This window comes from Artemia sp. Qi Xiang Cuo, chromosome 18 (genome assembly GCF_049724085.1).
Source record: "Artemia sp. Qi Xiang Cuo chromosome 18, ASM4972408v1, whole genome shotgun sequence".
Lineage (NCBI taxonomy): Eukaryota > Metazoa > Arthropoda > Branchiopoda > Anostraca > Artemiidae > Artemia > Artemia sp. Qi Xiang Cuo.
Genome location: NC_142811.1, coordinates 42,418,828 through 42,443,374, shown reverse-complemented (window position 1 = coordinate 42,443,374; position 24,547 = coordinate 42,418,828). Strand labels below are relative to the sequence as shown.

At 36.9% G+C, this 24,547-nt stretch overlaps 1 protein-coding gene and 1 non-coding gene across 2 annotated transcripts in view; both read left to right on the top strand.

Moving 5' to 3' along the window:
* LOC148941513 (arrestin homolog) overlaps positions 1-24,547 on the top strand; it is a 201,028-nt gene that overhangs the window by 86,754 nt on the left and 89,727 nt on the right. Inside the window, exon 3 of the mRNA XM_089104007.1 lies at positions 15,304-15,497. Within this exon, the coding sequence (XP_088960133.1) occupies positions 15,304-15,497 (194 nt within the window). The remainder of the gene's footprint in view (positions 1-15,303; positions 15,498-24,547) is intronic.
* TRNAK-CUU (transfer RNA lysine (anticodon CUU)) lies at positions 11,066-11,138 on the top strand. Its single transcript has one exon. It is a non-coding gene; the product is annotated as a tRNA-Lys (tRNA).

The following is a 24,547-nucleotide window of genomic DNA, read 5'->3' as shown; positions in this document are numbered from 1 at the left end:
GCTTTTGTGTGTGTAAGTTTTGACGTGTGTGTGTGTAAGTTTTCGTGTGTGGAAAAATTTAGAAGTGTCCAACTCAGAAAAGCCCGAAAACGTAATTTACATATCCCAAATCATAAGTTTCAGACAACACACTCCTATGAGCGGCTAAGAAATCTAGCTCAGAAAAGTCTGAAATAGCAAACTAGTCATCCCAAACTATTGGTTTCAGACAACAAACACTTATGATGGACTAAGAATCCTAGCTCTGAAAAGTTCAAATAGCAAACTACACATCCCAAATCGTAATTTTCTGACAACATACACCTATGAAAGTCTATGAAACCTAGCTAATAAAAGCTGGAAATAGCAAATTAACCATCCCAAATCATAAGTTTCAGACAGCACTCACCTATGAACGGCTAAGAAATCCAGCTCGGAAAAGTAAAAAATAGCAACCCACACATCCCAAATCATAGTTTCAGACAACTCATACCTATGAAAGACTAAGAAATCCAACTCAGAAAAGTCCGAAATAGTAATTTACATATCCCAAATCATAATTTTCTGAAAGGACACACCTATGAAAGGCTAAGAAATCTAGCTCAGAAAAGTCAAAAATAGCAAACTAGTCATCCCAAACTATAGGTTTCAGACAACAAAAACCTATGAAAGGCTAAGAAATCCAGCTCAGAAAAGTGAGAAGTAGCAATCCATCCATCACAAATCATAGGTTTCAGACAACACACACCAACGAAAGACTAATAAATCTAAATTAGAAAAGCCCGAAATAGTAATTTACATATCACAAATCATAGGTTTCAGACAACACTCACCTATGAACGGCTAAGAAACCTAGCTCAGAAAAGTCAAAAATAGCAAACTACTCATCACAAACTATAGGTTTCAGTCAATAAACACCTATGAAATGCTAAGAAATTCAGCTCAGAAAAGTCAAAAGTAGCACTCCCCCCATCCCAAATCGTAGGTTTCAGACAACACACACCTATGAAAGACTAAGAAATCACACTCAGAAAAGCCCGAAATAGTAATGTACATACCCCAAATCATAGGTTTCAGACATCAATCGCCTATGAAAGGCTAAGTAACCTTAGCTCAGAAAAGCCTGAAATAGCGAAACTACTCATCCCAAACTAGAAGTTTCAGACAACAAATGCCTATGACGGACTAAGAATCATAGCTCTGAAAAGTTCAAATAGCAAACTACACATCCCAAATCATAAGTTTCAGACAACACACACCTATGAACGACTATGAAATCTAGCTCAGAAAAGACCAAAATAGCAAACCACTCATCCCAATCATAGGTTTCAGTCAACACAAACCGATGAAAGGCTAATAACTCCAGCTCACAAAAATCAAAATAGCAAACTGCATATCCCAAATCATAAGTTTCAGTCAACGCATACCAACGAAAGAATAAGAAACCTATCTCAGAAAAGTCAAAAATAGCAAACTACTTATCCCAAACTATTGGGTTCAGACAACATTCACCTACGAAATACTAGAAAACCTTAGCTCAGAAAAGCCTGAAATAGCAAACTACACATCCCAAATCATAATTTTCTGACAACATATACCTATGAAAGGCTAAGAAACCTAGCTCAGAAAAGTAGAAAATAGCAAACTATACATCCCAAATCATAGGTTTCAGACATCACACACCTATGAAAGACTAAGAAATCCAACTCAGAAAAGCCCGAAATAGTAATTTAAATATCCCATATCATAAGTTTCAGACAGCATTCACCTACGAAATACCATATCCCAAATCATAAGTTTCAGACAGCATTCACCTACGAAATACTAAGAAACCTTAGCTCAGAAAAGTCTGAAATAGCCAACTACTCATCCCAAACTCGAAGTTTCAGACAACAAACACCTATGAGTGACTAAGAATCCTAGCTCTGAAAAGTCCAAAAAGCAAACTATACCTCCCAAATGATAATTTTCTGAAAGGACACACCTATGAAAGGCTAAGAAATCTAGCTCAGAAAAGTCAAAAATAGCAAATTAACCATCCCAAATCATAGGTTTCAGTCAACACACACCTACGAATGGCTATGAAATCCTGCTCAGAAAAGTCAAAAAATAGAAACCCACACACCCCCAAATCATAGGTTTCAGACATCACACACCTACGAAAGACTAAGAAATCCGGTTATGAAAAGTCAGAAATAGCAAATTACATATCCCAAATCATAGGTTTCAGACAACACTCACCTATGAACGGCTAAGAAACCTAGCTCAGAAAAGTCAAAAATAGCAAACTAGTCATCCCAAACTATAGGTTACAGACAACAAACAACTATTATAGGATAAGAAATCAAGCTTAGAAAGGTCAAAATTAGCAATCCATCCATCCCAAATCATAGGTTTCAGACAACACAAACCTAGGAAAGACTAAGAAATCAAACTAAGAAAAGTCAAAAATAGCAAACTACATATCCCAAATCATAGGTTTCTGTCAACACACACCAACGAAAGACTAAGAAACCTAGCTCAGAAAAAGTCAAAAATAGCAAACTACTCATCCCAAACTATTGGTTTCAGACAACATTCACCTACGAAATACTCGAAAACCTTAGCTCAGAAAAGCCTGAAATAGCAAAATACACATCCCAAATCATAATGTTCTGACAACGCATACCTATGAAAGGCTAAGAAATCCAGCTCAGAAAAGTCGAAAATAGCAAACTACACATCCCAAATCATAGGTTTCAGACACTACACACCTATGAAAGACTAAGAAATCCAACTCAGAAAAGCCCGAAATAGTAATTTACATATCCCAAATCATAAGTTTCAGACAGCATTCACCTACGAAATACTAAGAAACCTTAGCTCAGAAAAGTCTGAAATAACCAACTACTCATCCCAAACTCGAAGTTTCAGACAACAAACACCTATGAGTGACTAAGAATCCTAGCTCTGAAAAGTCCAAAAAGCAAACTACACCTCCCAAATCATAATTTTCTGAAAGCACACACATATGATAGGCTAAGAAATCTAGCTCAGAAAAGTCGAAAATAGCAAATTAACCATCCCAAATCATAGGTTTCAGTCAACACACACCTACGAATGGTTAAGAAATCCAGCTCAGAAAAGTCAAAAAATAGCAAACCACACATCCCAAATCATAGGTTTCAGACACCACACACCTACGAAAGACTAAGAAATCCGGTTATGAAAAGTCGGAAATAGCAAATTACATATCCCAAATCATAGGTTTCAGACAACACTCACCTATGAACGGCTAAGAAACCTAGCTCAGAAAAGTCAAAAATAGCAAACTAGTCATCCCAAACTATGGGTTTCAGACAACAAACACCCATGAAAGGCTAAGAAATCCAGCTTAGAAAAGTCAAAAGTAGCAATCCACACATCCCAAATCATAGGTTTCATACAACACACACCTATGAAAGACTAAGAAAACCTTAGCTCAGAAAAGTCAAAAATAGCAAACTACATATCCCAAATCATAGGTTTCAGTCAACACACACCAACGAAAGACTAAGAAACCTAGCTCAGAAAAGTCAAAAATAGCAAACTATACATCCCAAACTATTGGTTTCAGACAACATTCACCTACGAAATACTAGAAAACCTTAGCTCAGAAAAGCCTGAAATAGCAAACTATACATCCCAAATCATAATTTTCAGACAGCATTCACCTATGAAAGGCTAAGAAATCCAGCTCAGAAAAGTCGAAAATAGCAAACTATACATCCAAAATCATAATTTTCTGACAACGCATACCTATGAAAGGCTAATAAATCCAGCTCAGAAAAGTCGAAAATAGCAAACTACACATCCCAAATAATATTTTTCAGACAACACAAACATATTAAATAATAAGATAACACACTCATAACATTAAAAAATAGAAAAATACATATCACACATAATAAGTTTCAGTAAACACATACAAACGAAAGGCTAAGAAAACTAGCTCATAAAAGCCTGAAATAACAAACTACTCATCCCAAACTATTGGATTTAGACAACATTCAACTATGAAATAAGATGAAACCATAGTTCAGAAAAGTCTGAAGAAGCAAACGACACATCCCAAATCATAGGTTTCAGACAACACACATCAACGAAAGACGGGTGCTCGGAGAGAGCCTTTGAGGGTCTGTGGGTCCCTTGAGGGCGGGTGGTCCTTTGGGCGCTCGGGGGGACCTTTGGGGACGGGGGGATGGGCTTTGGGTGTCCGGGGATGGCATTTGGGGGTCTGGGTGGACCTTTGGGGGCACCGGTGGCCCGTGGGGCGCTGGGGGGGGCCTTGGGGGACCGGTGGAGGGCCTTTGGGACCCCGTTGGTCCTTCGGGAGCTCTATGTGCCGTTGGGGGGGCCCGGGGATGGCAGTTGTGGGTCTGGGTGGGCTTTTGGGGCGCCGGTGGCCCTTTGGGAGCTTGGGGGCCTTTGAGTGTCCGGGGGGACAGTTGGGAGCCTGGGGGACATTTGGGGCCTGGGGATGGCCTTTGGGGGTCTGGGTGGGCCTTTGGGGGACCGGTAGAGGGCCTTTGGGAGTTTGGGGGCTTTGAGGACCGGGGCTTCCTTCGGGGTTGGGGTAGGAGGATTGGAACCCTTTGGGGTTGGGTTAGAGGACCTCACAACACTGTTCAAATGAAACTTGTGTATTATAACGACCACACTCAAATTCTCTTCTAAAATCTCTTCAAAAATCTTCTTTTAAAATGTCTCTATCTGTTTCGCCAAAATAGTTCCATAACCTGTCTAAAACGGTTTCGCCCAAATAATCCCTAAACGCAAATTCAGCGTGTTCCTTTGTTATTGGCATCTCTGCGCTAACGCATTTCAAATTAATATGAAACCTTTTCGCGCGCTAAAACAATTCATCGCTAAGATTTTTCTTGCCTAATTGTTTCCATGGCCTTTGGTTATTAATATCCTTTGGAGTTCGACCAGTAGAACTGTTCCCGAGGCAAAGACATTAATGATTTGGATCTATTCCTGGAGAAATGTTTCTAGGCGAAAATTTTTAAAGTCTGACAGATGATGTCATTGATTGATTGATCTGTCAAGAAAGGGGAAATTAATTTGTTGTTTCTAAGGGGAATTATTGATTCACGATAGGTGAATTGAGGTCGACAGCACAGGTGTTCTGACTCGTGACTACACCACGTAGCTTATGGTTTTCTCAGTGAGAAAGTTCCTTTTTTTTCAAATTCTCACTGACAAAAACCATAAAAACATACAAAATGTGAGAAAGTTCCTGTTTTTCAAATTCTCACTGACAAAAACCATAAAAACAGACATAAATGTGACAAAATTCCTATTTTTTCAAATTCTCACTGACAAAAACCATAAATCATCCATAACCATCCATTAAAACAACCATAAATGTGACAAAATTCATGTTCTTCCAAGTGAGAAAATTCCTGTTTTTTCATTCTCACTGAGAAAACCATAAACCACGTGGTGATCGTCGGAGTCGGACCCCCTCCTCTACTCATATTCAATCTAAGCATTACTCGCTTTAAGATCTATTTATTCATTTATTATTAATACTTTTTGTATGTTTTTTGCTATGATTGTTTATTTAATTTTTGTTCGTTTTGGGTTTCATTTAATCTTTAATAGCAATTTCTGGTCGTTTTGAGTTTGAATTTTAACAGGTATTTGTATCTCCTGAGCTTAAGTTTAAAATGGTCTTTACTTTTCTTTGAAAAACTCATTTTTCGGAAAGTTTTTTTTTAATTAATACTAATTAAAAGGGATAAGAGGAAATTTGAAAACCCGCAACCCATCAAAGTTAAATCTAACGAGGCCCTTGAGCTATTTAGAGGGTCATCACAGCCTTCTGATGTGATCAGAAATGACTTTAATGAAATACCTTAATCAGTCAGAATAAATCTAAAGGCTGCTTTAAATTATCCGAGAGATTCAATGCTCTAATAAACCGCATGGGTAAGTCCTCTAAAAGGGGAAGATCTCTGAGCAAAGTAAGGGCCAAAAGGGAACTCAAAAGATTTAAATGACAGCTTAGTTCAATACAGAAATAGGATATCACGGTTTAAACAAGGTGACGAAAAGGTTTTAAATTATTATTTTAACTTTACATTTGAAGAAATTGAGGCAAGGCAGGCAGTTGCCATAATTAGTTAAAGAAAGGTTACTTACTAAAGTTCCTCTCTTTTCTAATGTGATTCCCTCACATGATTTCCTAAGCTCCTCTAGAGCTCTATCTTTTATTTGCTTAGCGTTAATTTGTGATTTATTTAGAGACTGGTTTTGTTCAGTCCCTTCTCTAAATTTTAGCCAATCTCTAGCCTCTAATTAAATAAATAGTTTTTTCGGTATTATTTGGGCCTTGCTTCTAAAACATTGTAATGTCGTAATATCTTACGATACTCAATGTAGTCTTTTACTAAACTGGTCTGAATTGGGTAATTGGGCTATTCTCTGAAACAAAGATATGTTAAAACATATTACGATTTGACAATTTGTTATGGCCGATATAAAATGCGAACATATTTTCCAGTTAGGCAATTTTTAAATAGCCGGTTTATATCTGATTTATTGGTAAAAAGACATTTTAACTTTTATCCAAAAATTCCGTTACGAAAAAGAAGTAAATTTATTAAGCATAATACTAAGGCATTCTTACATTACAATACTTGCCCTGGGGGTTGTGGGGGGGGGGTGGGTTGTGATCTCCAAACACACACTTTCTGGACTGTTCAACTACGTTGAACAAAATAGCTATTTCAAAATTTTAATTCGATATGTTAGGCGATATGATTGGCGTGGGAAGGGGGGGGGCTGGTTACCTCCAATCATTGTTAACTACTAAAAAGGGCACTAGCCCTCTCAATTTTCAATCGAATGAGCTCTTTTGAAGTCTCTACAACAACTCCTTCTATACGAAGTGCCCTGGTCTAAAAAAAAAAACTAATAATACATTATGCCTACATCTCTCTTCACTTAAGCAGCGCTATTGCGCTGCCGATGATATTTTGACATCAGCCAGCCTTGTACCGGCAAGGAGGGGGTCTTAACCTTACAGTGGTGGATCCAGCAGAGGGGCGATGGGGGCGCACGCCCCCATAACGTAGTCTAAAGTAGTGTAATTTATTTAATTAACGCAAGTTTGCGTTAATTAAACTTGCTCCTAACGCAAGTTTATCGGATCAACCTATTTTGCGTCCCCCCACCTAAAAAAAATTCTGGATCCGCCCTTGTAACCTTATTGTACTTTTCTTGGAAATAAGGAGGAGGGTAATTCCTTTAATCGGGTCATTACCCTGAACGGGCTGTCGAATATCAACAAAGCTTGGTGGAAAGTGAGAGCCAATTTCCGTGTTCTAGTCTTTTAGGGTTTGGACCCAGCCTCTTTGGAAGTAAAAAACAATTACTACGGTCTTCTAGGGGGAAGGGGGTGATGTTCAATTACTGTCGTTAGTATATTTACCAAAAACGATTAATAAGTGTCAACTAAATTAATATTTAATACTTTTTGTTATTGCTTTTGTTGAGTGTTTCTCGTTGGGCTTTGGAGTTTTGCTTCCATCCCATGCTCTGGAAGAGATTAGTTCTAATTGGTCCATTTCGTGGCTGAATTTTCAAAAGTCATAATAGTTTACTGCTGTTAAATCGATAAAGATCGAATTTAAATGAGTTTGTATATCCTTCGTAATATTGTTCAGGTTACCAACAAAGGATAAGTAGCTCAATATCAATATATAGTGAAAAGTATATTTAAAATAGTTGACTATTTTTGAGGAAATGAAACATTGTTGGTTTTTAGAACTGCCCATTAAAGTAAATAGCTTTTCTATTTCCGTATCAAGTAAAACTTATACACTATGTTTTTGCTGTTATTAGCTAATTTAGCCCCCTACACCCTCTAGATTAGCCCCCCTTGGCTTCTAAAGACCAGAGCATAATTTATACTTCACTAAAAATAAAACACATTTAAATAAACACTCTTTTCTTACCTTAATGAATCCAATTTTAAATTACACTTTAATAAATCCAATTGCAATTACGACTTTGGGGAATGAATATCGATTTATGTATATTAAACTATCAATACACATTCATTTGTTGTTGTTGTCTTGTCAATCTTGGTAATGGTGGTGATTGTCCCTTTTTTTCGAAATTATGAGAAATAAAAACACACAGCTTGAAATGAGCAAAGTGCAAATTATGTTCAGGCCTTTAGAAGGCATAAGGAGCGTCAGCCCCTTGTTTATTTAGTTCCTGCTTGTTTTGAGTTTGACTCGGTTATTTATTGTAGTTTCTGTTTTTTTTATTACATTTTTTATTTCATTCAGGGGTATTTTGTAGCGTTATGTATATTTCATAAGTAAAATATCTATCTATCTATCTATTTAGTTATTTAAGATGATTTATGGTAGTTTTACGCATAGAAAATTATTTGACTTTTTTTGCTCATCTTTGGTTTAATGTTGCTCTTTACTTACCTTTGAAAACTGCTTTTGCAGATAAAGTTTTTATAAATCAAATCATGAACAAAACAATTGATTTAATTGCTATCGAGATTTAATTACTATCGAGAATTTAAAGCTCAAAGGCTCTAGCAACAAATGCTCTAAAATTTAAAGCTCAAAAGCTCTGGACATCCCTCAATTCTATCCAAGCAACAGGGAAAAAAGTCAGTTTGCTTTGTGTTTTTTTTAGTCACTTTCAGCTTTTACTTGACGATTATCATACAATGACGAATGTATTTAATAAGTGTTTCCCATGTTGCGAATCTCGCAGTTTAGCTACTATGGAGGTAAGTCTGGAAAGCCTTTTTGGAATGTGGGAGAGGGGCTTGAGTGGTAGCAATCTTATTATTATTTTGGTGATTTATGTTCGTTTGAATTTTGGCTGTAGTGTTCTTGTGTTTTCTGTCCTTTTTCAAGTTTTATTCCTTCATTCATTGTAATTTTAATCGTTTTTGGTTTATCATCATATGTAAGCTAATTTTTGCTCATTTAACGGTTTCAGTTCATTTATTGTCTTTCGTAGAGTTTTTAGTCCTTTTTATAATTTAATCGTTACAAATATCAGGTCTAGGATTAAAAAAAAAATCGAAAAATAATAAAGCCATCAATTTGAATATGACAAGAAATGATTTTGTTTATTTTGCGGTTTAAAAGAAAGGGAGTGTCGAAATCAGAATGTTATGTAAAAATTGTGATACCGAGATTAAACCAGATAATAGATTTCAATGCTAATTTTGCTAAAAATCTGTTTTATCTTTGATCTCATATATCCCCCAATATTCGCTCTATTTACGAAACCTAAAATAATCCCATCAAGTCATTGTATCGATTTTGATATTCAAAATTGATGGATCAAATTTAATTTTCTCGAATTTCTTTCGCTATACTGTTCAAATATTCTTTAAAATAAGTGGAACAGGCAAAGCCTTTATCGGGGAAAAAAATAATAATGTTTTTTTTCTTGAACTGTCAAGGTTTCTAAAGTTCTTTCACCTTAAAGATTGCTATGGTAACATCTGACACAAAGTCACATGAACTTTCTTAGGGGAGAGCTATTGACCTGAGCTTTAATTGTAATAAGTAATTAAACAAACAAAAGTCATGTTGTTTTAAAAGAACTTTTAAGGGGCTACGGCCTATTACCATTCAAATGTGCTGGAGGCATAGGTAGAATCACAGCTATGGACTTGCAAGCAAAGGTGGGCTTTGGAGGTGGTAGGTATAGGGCTGAAGCCCAGCTTGAAGAAATAGATAGTGCATCAAGCATAGAGAGTACATGAATCTTTGATGATCTAAAACTCAGAACGATTTTAGTACATTTAGGACAAATAATTTTTCTCATTTCAGTTTGTTTCTGCTGGCGAATATTGGACATATTTCCAGGAGAAAGTGCTAAATTTGTATTTGTGTTGTAGCAGATTCTTCAGGAAAGCAGAAGAGGTTTACGATACTCGATGACTGTATCCCAGAAAGGAGGTTTCCAGGTCCCTGTAACTTTAGGCCCACTAAGACCATCACATGGGTTTTTAGACTCACACATGTACCCTTTCCACTATGAAAAAGTAATGAAGGAGTTTTGGCAATAAGGCTAATAAAAATAAGGTTCCCTTTACTTCAAAGGGCTCACAGAACTGAAAGACTATCTGAATTAGCCATACTATATGCCTATCTACCTTAGTTCTGCCTTAGGATGATAGACTATCAGAAAAAAGTGGAATTAACCATTTTTATGCAACTCTGAAAAAGTTATGCCAGCTTTACATCTAACAGAGACAATCTATCTTAGCTTCACTCTAATTAGGTTTCCAAGTCTTTTATCACTTTGACCAAATTTATCACTTTGACCAGATCGGCAATACGTTAGAAACTTCTATTAATTATTTTCTTTAATTCTTTCACAGTCTTCAAAACTGTCCTTTTGTTTTTAGTTTCTTTTTTAGATAGAGTTCGTCATTATTAGGATAAGCAGGTATTTTTAGAGGTTTAAACATTTATTGAAGTTGTCAGCAGGGTCAGAGACTAAGCCTTAATTGAAGAAAGGTAAAGTAGTCTTTACCCTAATCGCAAGCTACTGGAATTAAAATTCAAAATTAGGATAGTGAATGTCTCAAAATATGACCCATTCTTGGGATACATGGCTTACAGGACGTAAAAGTGCATCTGGAGATAGGTATACTTGCCCTCTTGGAGATAAAACTTATGAAATTTTGTCTGTCAATGTTTCCACATTATTGTGCTTTCTACATTACAACTTGCCCCAGTTGGACTGGACTTATTAACCACTGTCCAGATTAGAATTTTATTTGGTTTGTTATTTTGACTAGAGTTTTATTTAGTTTTATTTGGTTTTGTTTCTAAATCAATTTTTTTTGCACTATGTGGTATTCATAGTGAATTATTGAGGCTGCTCTTTGATGTTTAGTAGAAAAGGGAGATACATATGAGAATGAATGTGGTTAGAGAATGCAGGGCTTAAACTTTAGGTAAGTTTTTTTCCAAAAGTAGCTAAAATAGAATTTTACCTATGAATGACAGTGTATATATATGGAATCTTTAAATTAGCTAAAGCCATTTAAATCTTTAAAGCCCGGCTAGCTCAGTCGGTAGAGCATGAGACTCTTAATCTCAGGGTCGTGGGTTCGAGCCCCATGTTGTGCGTATTTTTCTGGCCTCCCCCAGTTCATTCAGCGTGTCCCCAGGTGGCGATAGGGGAACGCTCTACAGATATGTAGGGTACCTCCATAGGAGGCACGGACCAAGGGAGGACCTTGTCCCTGGGGGTCCATAATAGAATCTGGGGCACCCTCGACCGGGGTCATAAATACAGGCGGAGGAGGAAGAAGGCCCCTCAAATGTACACTCAAAAGGGCCCATAAAAGTCCCATTAGTTGTAAACCTTCTCCCAGTAATGGGTTAAATTGCATGGTGATGCAGAACACCATCGCGGGAGGATCCTCTATAGGAGGACAACTGTGGCAGGGCGTAAGATCCAGATCTATGGACAACTGCCTCTGCACACGGCTGCTTCGACCTTTTCGGGGTACCCGCAAGACTGGGGGCCTTGCGGTCAACTCTATTCCCACTTGAGGAGTGGCGCCCCTCGAGGAAATTATTGCCTAGTAAACGACACAGCAGTCGCACGGGATTCTGACTAATGGATAATTCATCCGGGCTTGGTATGTTTTGTTGGGTATCTATTGGCTGAAAAACATATCCCTAGCTAATTTATCTACTATGGGTTGTCTCCCCGTAGTAGCATAATATTTTTAGGCATGAATATATACTGTGTCGGAGGTCATAGGCTAGACACTGTCTGTGCAGGATTTCGACTCTTGTTGATAGAAGAGCATCGCCAAGTGCTGAAAACCATGTTGTGACCAAGATGGGCCCAGGATTGCACAAAGCCTCCATTCATGGAGGCCCCAGGGACTTCTTGCTGTCCGGTTCTAGGCCGGCTTAAGCACTTCGGTGTAGAATTGAGAAGATATGTGATCCCCGTCCTGCACTGGTGTCCGGGATCATTGCTTTTCCTGAGGCGAAAATAATTTCAATGATTTAAAGAACATGAAAATTGTAACTTGGAATGTTACGACGTTAAAAAAATGACTATCGTATCGACATTTTGACTGACGAATTCAGACGATTCGAACTGGATTTATTATGAGTTTCAGAAACTCACATCCCAGGGGTAGGAAGCATGAAATTAGGTGATATAGAATTTGTTTACTCAGGCAGGAAGGATGGGATACATAGACAGGGAGTAGGGCTCATGATGAATAAGGAAGCTGCTAAGTCTTGTTTAGGTTGGGAAGGTATTAATAATAGAATAAGAATTGCTCATTTTATGACTAGAAAGCTCAGGGTATCAGTTATAGAAGTATACGCCCCTGTAGAACCGACTGACGGAGGTACCAGGACTCAGATGAATTTTACTTACAGTTACAGGAGCAAATAGACAGGGTCCCAGGTAGACATATAATTTTTTTACTGGGAGATTTAACGCCCAGGCTGGTAGAAATAGGGATATATGATACCCTAGCCTAGGTAAATTTGGTGTAGGAAAGGAAAACAGTAATGGATACAGACTTTTTCAATTTTGTAGGTATAACAATCTAGTTACAACCAATACGGTGTTTGGTCATAAAATAGCTCATAAGTTATCATGGTATTCACGTGATGGTAAGACAGCAAACCTTATTGGTTATGTTTAAGTAAACCGAAGACTGGCAGGATCAATACAAGATACTAGGGTATATAGGAGTGCTGATATTGATGTTAAAAATAAAGATCACCATCTAGTTGTGTCTAGGGTTAATTTAAACTGAAATTTTGGAAGGGTAACTACCTCCCAGGAAGTTCTGATGTTGGTAGACTCCAGAATGAGAATTTAAGAGAAACTTTCCAGGAACAGTTGAATGCTGAACTTCAGAGTTCAAAAATTTATAATGTGGAAGATGGTTGGAATAATTTTAAAGAAACAATTTGTGAAGTTGCTGACGGTGTCTTAGGGAACAAAGTTACAACTGCATCTAAGAATATTAGTGAATATGCCTTATGTTTAACAGAAAGAAGAGAGAATTTATGCAAAAACTATCTGAATGATAGATTGTACGAAAATAAAAGAAGCGTATAGAAAGGAAAGAAAGCTTTAAAATATGAACTAAGGGGATGTGAAGTGGAGGCCATGGATAAAACTGCCGAGGATCTGGAAGATGCAGCTAGACGGCATAACAGTAAAATATTGTACTGGCACGTTAACAAATTGAGAGGGAGTAGTCAATCCGGGCTTGTCCCAGTTAAAGATAGAAATGGGGTCGCAATTAGCGATAAGGGAAAAAATAAAGCGAGATGGGCCGAACATTTTGAGAACTTGCTTAACCGAGATAGAGTTGCAGGAAAATTATAGAGGAAAATGAAAAAGTTTGTCATACCTTGGATGTGAAGGAAGATTTGTTTTGTGAGGAGGAATTAGCAACAGTACCTAACGATTTTCAGAAAACCTTAATTAGATCACTTAATAAAAAAGATAATAAGCGGGAGTTTGGTAATTATTAAGGCACCCGTCTGGTCTTTGGAGGTAGTAAGTTACTTCGTATTATGGTACTCTTAAGACTGACAAAAGACGCAGACGAAGTTGCGTGAAAAAAATTACGTGTTTTCAGGCAGGGTAGTGGTTGTGTAGACCAAACTTTGACTCTTAGGCTAATAATTAAAAGGTTCTTGAGTCGTCAAAAAACATTGGTACTCATTTTTATATATTTCTATAAAGTGTGTGACACTTAAGATTAAAAAACTTTATCGAAGGTCTTGTCCAAGTATGTTGTTCCATAAAAACATATTTAAATTACTAAAGATATATTCGAGAATAGAACAGCTACGGTTTAGGTATAAAATTGGATTAACAGCTGGTTTTGTATTAAATCAAGAGTTAAGCAGGATCGTTTGATATCCACATGTGTATTGATTATTTTGATGGACTTTTTTTTAAGGATCACAGAAAAGGCAATGTGAGAACACGGAATCAAATGTGAAGGAAATAGTCTCCTGGACTAGGATTATGCTGGTTATTTAAGCATCCTAGATGAAAGTGTAAGCAAAATGAATGAAGTTTTAAAGGTTTTGCGAGTTCAGGGTGCTAGAATTGGTTTGAAAATTAACGTTTGGAAGACTAAGTCACTAAGGCTAGGAATAAGTGAAGATGAAAAGGTGACTTTGGGTAATGAAAAGATTGATCAGGTGGGCAGCTTCACTTACCTTAGTAGTATTATTAGTAAAGATGGTGGGAGCAGTGAAGATGTTAAAAATAGAATAGCCAAGGCTCAGGGTGTTTTTTCACAGTTAAAAAAAGTCTGGAAGAATAGGAAGATAAGTGTGTAAAGCAAAATTGAAATATTAGAAGCTACAGTGATAACAATGGTCAAATATGGCTTTGAAGCATGGACGCTCCGAAAAGCAGATGAAGATTTGCTAGATGTTTTCCTGACAAATTGCTTAAGGATTGTTCTGGGTACCCGGCTGACTGACCGTATTTCAAACAATAGGCTATACGAAAAATGTGGTTCAATACCGCTATCTAGGGCTATAATGAAAGAAGGTTGAGGTGGCTAGGGCACGTTGTGCGAATGAAGGATGACAGATTGCCGAAGATTGTTCTTTTCGGCCAGCTATCTAGGGCTAAACGGAAAGCAGATCGTCCCAGTCTTGGATGGGAGGACGTCATAAAGAAAGATTTAAAGTAACTGGGAACTTCGTGGGTGGGTGTATAAAGGGAGGCTTTGAATATATCGGGATGGAGAAGGAGCGTGCGTAGCTGTGTTGGCCTCAGGCGGCTTGGTGCTGCGTTGAGTTGTTAGTAGTAGTAGTTTCAAACACCATAACGATAGCATTGAATGCTGCAGACAGAAGAGAATCTATATAAATGTTAGAACAGCAGAACGAACATTGAATGCTGCATATAGAAGAGAATCTAATAAGCATTAGAACAGCAGAAAGGTTTCTACACTTCCAATCAAAGCTGAAGAAAAACACCTAAAAATGAAGTTTAAACAACAATAATAGAAAAATAGTTTTCTGTAAATGTGTACAATTCAAATCATAAAAGGAGCATTAGGTTTGGTATAAACATATTGCTTCGACAGGTTTTTCAATCTTATAAACCATGTCCAATTTAATAGGTCAAGTCATTTAAGAATGATATTGACAGAAAAGAACTTTCTTTTAAGATTGTTATCAACTCATAAACCTTATCAACTGATCTATTTGGACCATTCATGTCGGTTAAAAATAAAATACGTGGAATTTTTGCTACCTTTGACTTTTGCAGATGGCATAGCAGTAGTTCCTCCTGGCGCATGTTTCTCACGGCGCATGTTTGTGCAAGTTTTGCTGCATTTTCGTTACGCTGCTGAAGCTGAAGAATTCACAAAATATTCATTTAAAAAGACAGTTGTGTTGCATAGTGAAGAGCTGCATCCCAAAGAAGAACTACCAGACGGGGAAAATCTGAATAAATGGCAGGTAATGACAACAAGTTTCTTTGTCCCCAGTTTTTTAGAGCTTAAAACTTATAATCGATATTTAGTTTTCACATCACTTCTTTGTAATCTATTCGTATTTATTCTCAGGTAAAATTTGACTTTCTGTACTTTTTCAAACAGTTCGTGTAACGAACTGTAACTAAGGAGCGACCCGGCTCAATAGTAACCAAAACTCTAAAAGACAGAATTTTGATACCAATAGATACATAAAAAGAATCAGATTTTAATTCTGATTTAAAATATATATGTTTCATCAAGTTTAGTCTTACCTATCAAAAGTTACGCGCCTGAGAAAATTTGCCTGATTTTCTAAAAATGACGAAACACCCCCTAAAAGTTATAGAATCTTAATGAAAATCATACCTTCAGATTCAGCATGTCAGAGAACCCTATTATAGAGGTTTGAAGCTCCTATCTGAAAAAATGTGGAATTTGCATTTTTTGCCAGAAGAAAGTTCACGAATGTGTGTTTATTTGTTTTTTTTTTCCCAGGGGTGATCGTATCGACCCAGTGGTCCTAGAATATCGTGGGAGGGCTCATTCGAACGAAAATTAAAAGTTCTAGTGCCCTTTTTAAGTGTCCAAAAAATGGAGGGCAACTAGGCCCCCTCCCACGCTCATTTTTTTCCCAAAGTCACGCGATCAAAATTCTTAGAGAACCATTTTGTTCAGCATGGTCGAAAAGTACAATAACTATGTCTTAGAATGACTTAATCGTCCAAAGTCCCCGGGGGGAGGGCAGAAAGTTATGAACTTTACCCAATGTTTACTTATAGTATTGGTTATTGGGAAGTATACAGACATTTTGAGGGGGGGATTTTTCTGGTAGCGGGGAGGGGTCGGGTTTTATGTGAGGGGATATTTTTATGGAGGAATTTTTCATGGAGGAAGGGATATTGCTATGAAGGGGGTGCCAAATTTCCCAGCATTATTTAAAAAAACAATCAGAAATTAAATTTAAAAAAACAAGTTTTTCAACTGAAAGTAAGGAGCAACATCAAAAATTAAAACAAACAAAGATTTTTAAGTATATGATTGGGTTCGCCCCCTAGTCAATACCTCGGTCTTTACGCCATAGATTTTTCTAGTACTTTCATAAGAGCTATTTATTCTAATTAACGGCCTTTGCGATTAAGGGATCATTTTTAAAGAATTGGAACAAAATTCGAACTTTATTCGATTTATTGACTAGGGGATGAACACCCTAATATACGTATTAAAAATATATGAATATAGAAGTTCGTTACGTAAGTTAATTCGTAAGTTACGTATATTTATTACTAGCAAAAACGTTCGTAAATAAAATTAAACAGCTTTCGAGAAAGCCATTTAACCAAATAAAAGTAAAATTAGAATGCAAATTTTGTTTAATCATTCATGTACGGTGAGCCAAAATCAGAACCTGCTTTAATTCAAAAACGTTCAAAAATTAAACAAAAGAAAACAAGTTTTTTAAGTGAAAGTAAAGATCAACATTAAAACTTAAAACGAACAGAAATTATTCCGTATATGAAAGGGGCTGTCCACTCCTCAACGCCTTGCTTTTTAAGCTAAAGTTTTTTATTGTTTTAAAAAACAAATTTTTGAGACAGAGTCAAACTTTAGCGCAAAGAGCGAGTCGTTGAAGAGGGGGCAGCCCCTTTCATATACGGAATAATTTTTGTTCGTTTTAAGCTTTAATTTTGCTCCTTACTTTCAGTTAAAAAAATTTGTTTTCTTTTACTTAATTTCGTATCATGATTGCCCTTTTAGGGGCAACTTAGTAAAGAACTTATTTGGTTAAACTTATTTCGGTTAAAGAACCTATTGGTTATGTGGTTCTTAGTAAAGAACAAAATAAATGATCATTTGAAGCTGATGCAGGAATTGAAACTATTATTTCGATTAACCTTAATGGTAAAAGTTTGTTTCGGAAGCAAATTCGTCAGGATTTCAAAAATTGTCTCAAACTCCGCAAAATGGTGTTGGATCGAAGATAAATCTGCACTATTGGAATCATCATAGCTGAAAATTCAGGAGAAGAACAGTCGCCCATCTTGAGAGACAAAAAGCAACAACAAACATGTGCATCGTTTGGGATGCACTGATATGTCTCCATTTTTTTCTTTCTTATTTTCAGTCTTGGGCGCAGAAAAGTCATGATACTCGAAGGATAATTATCTAAATGAGATCTCTTGGAAGACAAGACAATTGTACTTTAAGTTGGACACGAACAACCGAAATCCACTGAGCAATATTATTTAGTCATATTCGCTTCACAAAACTTAGTGCCAAAATTTTTTTAATCGAAATCCATGGAATTATCTAAGTTATACTTTAAAAAAAATTGTATTTTATTTTAGTTATAAACAACCTTAAGCTGACACTCAGCTTTATGTAAGTACAATTTTTGCTGCTTGTACCCTGATGTACACTTCTGCAAGATTAGTACAGCTGCGAGGGCCTACCCTAGGACTGGGATATACACCTGAAAAGAATAAAGACAATCCAAGAGAAAATATGGGCTCATCGCTAAGATCACTCATTATCATCGTGATTAGTTTTGATTATTTGGACTCATTGTGAAAAAGTATGTTAGTGCTTGCTCTCGAATATTGAAAAGTCCAAAATTAACCCTATCACCCACATTGGAAAATGTGCTTTGCATCATGCAGATGTTGCAATAGATTCTTTCAATAGTATATAGATATTTCATTCATTACATTCCTATTTTTTTTTTATTAAGATTAGTCATTCGTCATGAAAGGAGTCATTATAAAAATTGCTTAATAAACGGAAACTTAGAATTTATTCAGGAACTGTTGTAGCTATTGTAACACAGAACCACCAGGAGAGTTTAAAGGTTAGTGCAAGCTAACAATCTGATATAAGTCCACAAAGAGAAACTTTCACCATTTGTACTCTGCAAAGTATATTAATTTTTTTTTTTTTTTTTTTTTTTTTTATTTACATGACAATACGACAGCCGATCACAGGACTTTCAAATAAGACAAGAGATTGATTCAGCAAAGAAACCAGGAGAAACTGAAATTAATAGGAAAATTAAAATATCGCCTCAGAAAGTTGGTTTAGGAAATAAACTATTTCTATATTCATTGCAAGTAAACCACTACTCTTCAGAAAAGATTCACGAATCCGCTATTTTATTAAGTAATAGTTATTACTGTCCAGGAGAGTATTCAGGGATTGCAGAACCCGGGCTTGAACTTCCCTCCTCCCCCCAAATTTTCTCCGAGTCATAAACTAATACTAAAATACAGGTAAAAAGATTATTTCAGAACTAAAAAATGTTCCTCTGGCTCGTAAATTGATTTAAAAATCCATCCAGTTAAAAAAACCTTAAACCCCTCCCCTCCGAATAGCAATTCTTTTGTTAAGGTCAAAATTCTGAGTGACAAGTTCAGTCTGCACCTAAACTTAACTCATCCCTCAGTTTGTAATTTTCCAAATGCTAGTTGGTGAATCTCTCATGAGCCTTATTCTTAATATCCAGCCTCCATTAAAACTTGTTGCTTAAGATGTCGGAGTTCAATGTGCCTTTATTTTGCTAGCCACCTATAGTCAATATTTTGATCGCACTGAAAAGCTTTAACTGCTTATGGTAAAAAGCAGTAAGTTGTGGTGATCTTTTTAACCCCTCATATGAATTACGTTGCCTTGGCTTGTGTAATCCTTATTCAATAAAACTAGGTTGTGCTGCTTGCCATGGGGAATTGAAGTGGATTACATTTTAAAATACAAAAAACTTTTGTTAGCAGCCACATAAGCATACTATTTTGTTTTTATAGGAAGGGAGAGATCTTTATAACGCAATTTCAGACCATATTATTAATAGTGCTAACAACAGAGTAGCTTGTTAGAATAGAATATTGAGGGAATTTTCTAGGTTGAGCTGCGCGGTGATTTGTAAATTAAGGCAAAGAGTTTGGAATTCTCGCTGTTGATTCCGCCTGAATAGTAGCATTACCTAGGTAATGCCATTGAAGTGTTACCAATTGCTAGTGAGGTAAATCCCCAAGCCAACCCCTTACAAATAACCAGAAGTTAAGGAAAGAATTTTGTCACATCAAAGAAAATTTCAACGGCAAGTCTGGTGTTTTGTGTGAGACAGAAGGCCATAGTGAATTAAGAGAAGAATTAGCTGGCAAAAGTGAATTCAAGGCTAACAATAAGATTTTAATAAATTGCAGCGAAAGCAGACCATGCATCCACAAATGGGATTGAGTTAAAGACATTGTTTGAATTTGTTTTATGCAAACAAATACCCTGACGAGGATACGTTGGGTGTAGAAGGTTGGAATTGTTACAGCGCTTCGGGATTGCTTGGGGTCTCCGTTCTGTTATAAGCTCCTTTTTTCGTCAAAATCCCCGAAAGGGGAATCTTGTTTGCGCGGCCTGATAATAACGTCAGGGTGAACCTTTCAAGGATTTGCCTATCGCCTATCCAGAACCGTAACTGCAAACGGCTCTGCCAGCGACATTGAGGAGTGACGTTCCTCGATGACATTATAACCTAGTAACCAGCACAACATTTGCACTGGATTTTGATTAATGGATGGTTCTTCTACGTTTTATTTTTGTCGTTTGTTTATTTAATTTTTTTCTGAAAACCTATTTCTAGCTAATTTATCTATTATGGGCTGCCTCCCTGTAGTAGCATAATATTTGTAGCCATAAATACCTAATGAATCTGAGTTAATAGACTCGAGTTTGCTTGTGCAAGATTTAGACTCTTACTGATAGAAGAGCTCGTCAAGTGTGGAAATCATGCTGAGAGCAAGGTGAGCCCAGGAATGCAAAAGGCCTCTATTCATCCTGGAGGTCCCAGGCGCTTCTTGCTCTAATCCGGCTCTAAACACTTCATATAGACTTGAGATGATTCATTAGTCCCTGTCCTGGCCTGGTTTGGGACCATTGCCTTCCCCCAGGCCGTAATAGGTTTCATTATTTATATAATACGAAAATTGGAACTTGGAATGTTGAAGCGTTAAAAAAAAACTATCCTGTTGAAATTTTGACTGACGAATTCAGACGTTTTAAACTAAGCTTGTTAGGAGTTTCAGATACTCATATCCCAGGGACAAGAAACATGAAAGCAGGTGACATAGAGAAACATTTACTCAGGCAGGAAGGATGGGGTGCATAGGCATTCAGTAGGGCTCATTATGAATAATGAAACTGATAAGTCTTCCTGAGGTTTCGAAGGTATTAATAAAAGAATGCTAGTTGCTCATTTTATGGCTAAAAAGGGCAAAGCGTCAGTCATAGTTGTATTTCCCTTTGTAGAACCGACTGATAGAGATAGTAGCGACCCAGATAAATTTTACTTGCAGCTACATAAACTAATAAAGAAGGTCCCAGATAGAAATAGGGTGTTTTTATTAGGAGATTCCAATGCTTAGGTCGATAGAAATAGGGATAGATGGTATCCTAGGCATACACTAAGCTTTTTTGGAGATTTAGGATCGAAAATGCCCTCTTTTCTTAATAAGAAATCTTAAATGTTAACAATGGGTAACTTGCATAGCTCAGAGCCTTTCCCCGGGGCTCTGGGGGGGGGGTTGTCAACCTCTGAATTATAGTTATTTTACTTTTGGACTATTCTGAAGAAATCAGCTATCTCGAAATTTTGATCGGATGTATTTGGGCAAAGAGGGCGTGGAGGGGGCTGATTGCCCTCATGTCACTCTTGACTCTTAAAAAGGGGACTCATTTCCAATCAAATGAGCCCACTCCATATTTTATACGACACTCCTTCCATAAAACCCTATATGGTAACAATTAGCAACCAGTATAACTTACAGCCCTTGCCCTGGGCTCTGGGGGGGGTGTCAACCGCGGAGGCATAGATATTTAGCTTTTGAACTATTTTGAACAAAACAGCTATCTTAAAATTTTGGTCGGATGCGTTTGGAGGACAACGAGGGTTGGGTGGGGGGTTACCCTCTGATCCCTTTTAACTCTTTAAAAAAGGAATTAGAGCTTTCGATTTCCAGTTAAATGAGCCTCCTACAAAGTTTATGTGACCATCCCTTCCATAAAACCTTATATGTTAACAATGGACAACTTGCATAACTTACAGTCCTTGCCCCCTGGCTCTGTTGGGTTTCGCCAACCCCGAAAGCATAGTTATTTGACTATTTTGAATAAAATCGGTATCTCAAAATATTGCAATTTTTTTTAATTATTCATGTACGGTGAGCCAAAATCAAAATCTGCATTAATTCAAAAATGTTCAAAAATTAAATATACAAAAACAAGTTTTTTTAACTGAAAGTAAGGAACGACGTTAAAACTTAAAACGAACAGAAATTATTCCGTATATGAAAGGGGTTGTCCCCTCCTCAACGTCTCGCTCTTTACGCTAAAGATTGACTTTCTCACAACTCTATTTTTTTTACACAATGAAAAACTTTAGCGTAAAGAGCGAGGCGTGGAGGAGGGGACACCCCCTTTCATATACGGAATAATTTCTGTTCGTTTTAAGTTTTAACGTCGTTCCTTCCTTTCAGTTAAAAAAAAACTTGTTTTTTTTATTTAATCTGGTTAAAGAGCGGAGAATCCAGTTGATTCAGCAATGAGAAGAAAAACGGCCTATTTCCAGAATTTGAATAAGCCGGAAAACGTAAAGACGATGTGGATGCTCTAACCCGTGTTATTGTCGACGTGGTAAACCCATCTAGAGAGCACTTAAATAGAAAAAACAGTTTTTTTTAACTGAAAGTAAGGAGCGACGTTAAAATTTAAAAGGAACAGAAATTATTCCATATATGAAAGGGGCTGCATCCTCCTCAACACCTCGCTCTTTACGCTACAGTTTGACTCTTTGTCACAACCCTACTTTTTAAAACAATACAAACTTTAGTGTAAAGAGCGAGGCGTTGAGGAAGGGACAGTCCCTTTCATATACGGAATAATTTCTGTTCGTATTAAGTTTTAATTTCGCTCCTTACTTTCAGTTAAAAAAAACTTCTTTTTTTTAATCTCTGAACGTTTTTCAACTAATGGAGGTTTGAATTTGGCTCACCGTACAGGCAAAATTAGACGCAATTTGCATATTAATTTTGGCAGATTTATGCCGTGTATAAAGGTTTGCCCCCTCTTCAATACCTTGCTCTTTACTCTAAAGCTGTTAACATTTTTAAAAACGCTTCCTATTCTAATTATACGACCCCCGTGTTTCAGTAGACGCTCTTAACAAATTGGGACAAACAGTCAAACTTTAGCCTACAGAGCGATCCTTCATATATGGAATAATTTCTGTTCGTTTTTTAAATAATGCCAGTAAATCTGGCACGCCCTTTATGAAATATACCTCCCCCCCCTCCTCACGGATCACTCCTCCGTTAAAATTTCATCAGAGGTAAAGTGTACCCCCTTTAAATTCCCTCCAGACAGTTCCATCCTCGCTTAGAATCCCCTTCCCTGTAAAATTGCTTGCGGGCGATGCAGCCTGAAATATTTTCCTTAGCATTCCTTCATTTAAATAAGACTTTAATCTCTAATCGGTTTCGAGATCACTACAGAAATGCCCCCTTCCGTTGACATTATGGTGTGATTTTCATGAAGATTCCTTTAATTTTAGGGGGTGTTTCCTTCCTATTTCAAAAATCAGACACGTTCTCTCAGGCTCAAAACTTTTGATGGGTAACACTAAACTTAATGAATCTTATATATTTGGAATCAGCGTAATAAGTGGAGTCTTTTGATGTATCTATTGATATTAAGATTCCATTTTTTAGAGTTTCGGTTGCTATTGAGCTGAGTCACTCCTTGTTTACAGTTCGTTACCACGAACTGTTTGATGAACTAAAAAAAAAGAAACATGGCTGACACTTTCGAGAGCTTGGAGAGCTGGAGAGCTTTCTAGTAGGGGAGTTCTAGGTCATGATGTTTCGTAATTACAAGGTATATTGACAGAGACAAAGTAACGACGTCAACAGGCTGTCTTATTTTAAAATATCCCAGCTTTGTTGATGAATCGAGTCAGAGGTAGTTACCATAAGGTGTGTTCAAGGGGATATAGCTATGTACCCCATCCCAAAGACTGAGCCACCAAATGCCGTTACTATAAATAGAAATTTACTCTGGCTGTATGCAGTTATGGGTAAAAGAGGCTTTTGCTTATGTATGACACTTCTGAACTCAACGGGCTACGCAAAGACAAGAAGATAGGTTTGGTCAAGACTTTTGTCCCTTCCTCAAACCTAGCTCTTTACCCTAAAGCCTTAAAGTTCTTTAAATATACTTTTCGTTCAAATTCAACGGCCATTGTGTTTGAGTTGTCTTTCCTAAAGAATCAGGACAAAAAGTCAAACTTTAGCGTAAAGAGCGAGACTGAGGAAGGGGCGTTCCCCTCATATACAGAATAATTTCTATTCGTTTTAATTTTTAGTGCTGCTCATTAATTTCAGTTGAAAACATTTGTTTTTCTTAAACTTCATTTCTGCTAGTTTTCCAAATCAAGCCAAGAAATCACATTTTCTTCTCCCAGGTGTAAAATTTTTTCTGGAAAATTTCTACCTGGAAACTTTTCTCCTCACAGATAATTCTCTCACTGGAAAGTCCCCCTGCAGAAAATTACCCCCTCCAAAAACAGTATGTATATTTCCCAATAGCAAGTACTATATGTGGACATTATGGGCAAATTGTAAAACTTACAGCTCTTTCTCCAGGGATTAAGGAGGGTCATGTCTTTACCAAAAGTGTAGTTGTTGGGCCTTTTAACTATTCAGGGTCAAATGACTATCTTAAAATTTTGATCGGATGTCTTTGGGGGAAAACTAGAGGTGGGATGGGGGCTAGTTGCCCTCCAATCTTTTTGATTACTTAAAACGGCACTAAAACTTGTGATTTCTGTTCGGATGAAGTCTCTCCGCATCTTTTAGGACCAATGGTTCGATACAATCTTCCCTGAAAAAAAAAAAGAAAAACAAACAAATAAACACATATCTGTAATCTTTCTTCTGGCAATAAATACAAAATTCCATATTTTTGTAGTTAGGAACTTGAAACCTCTGAAACTGGGTT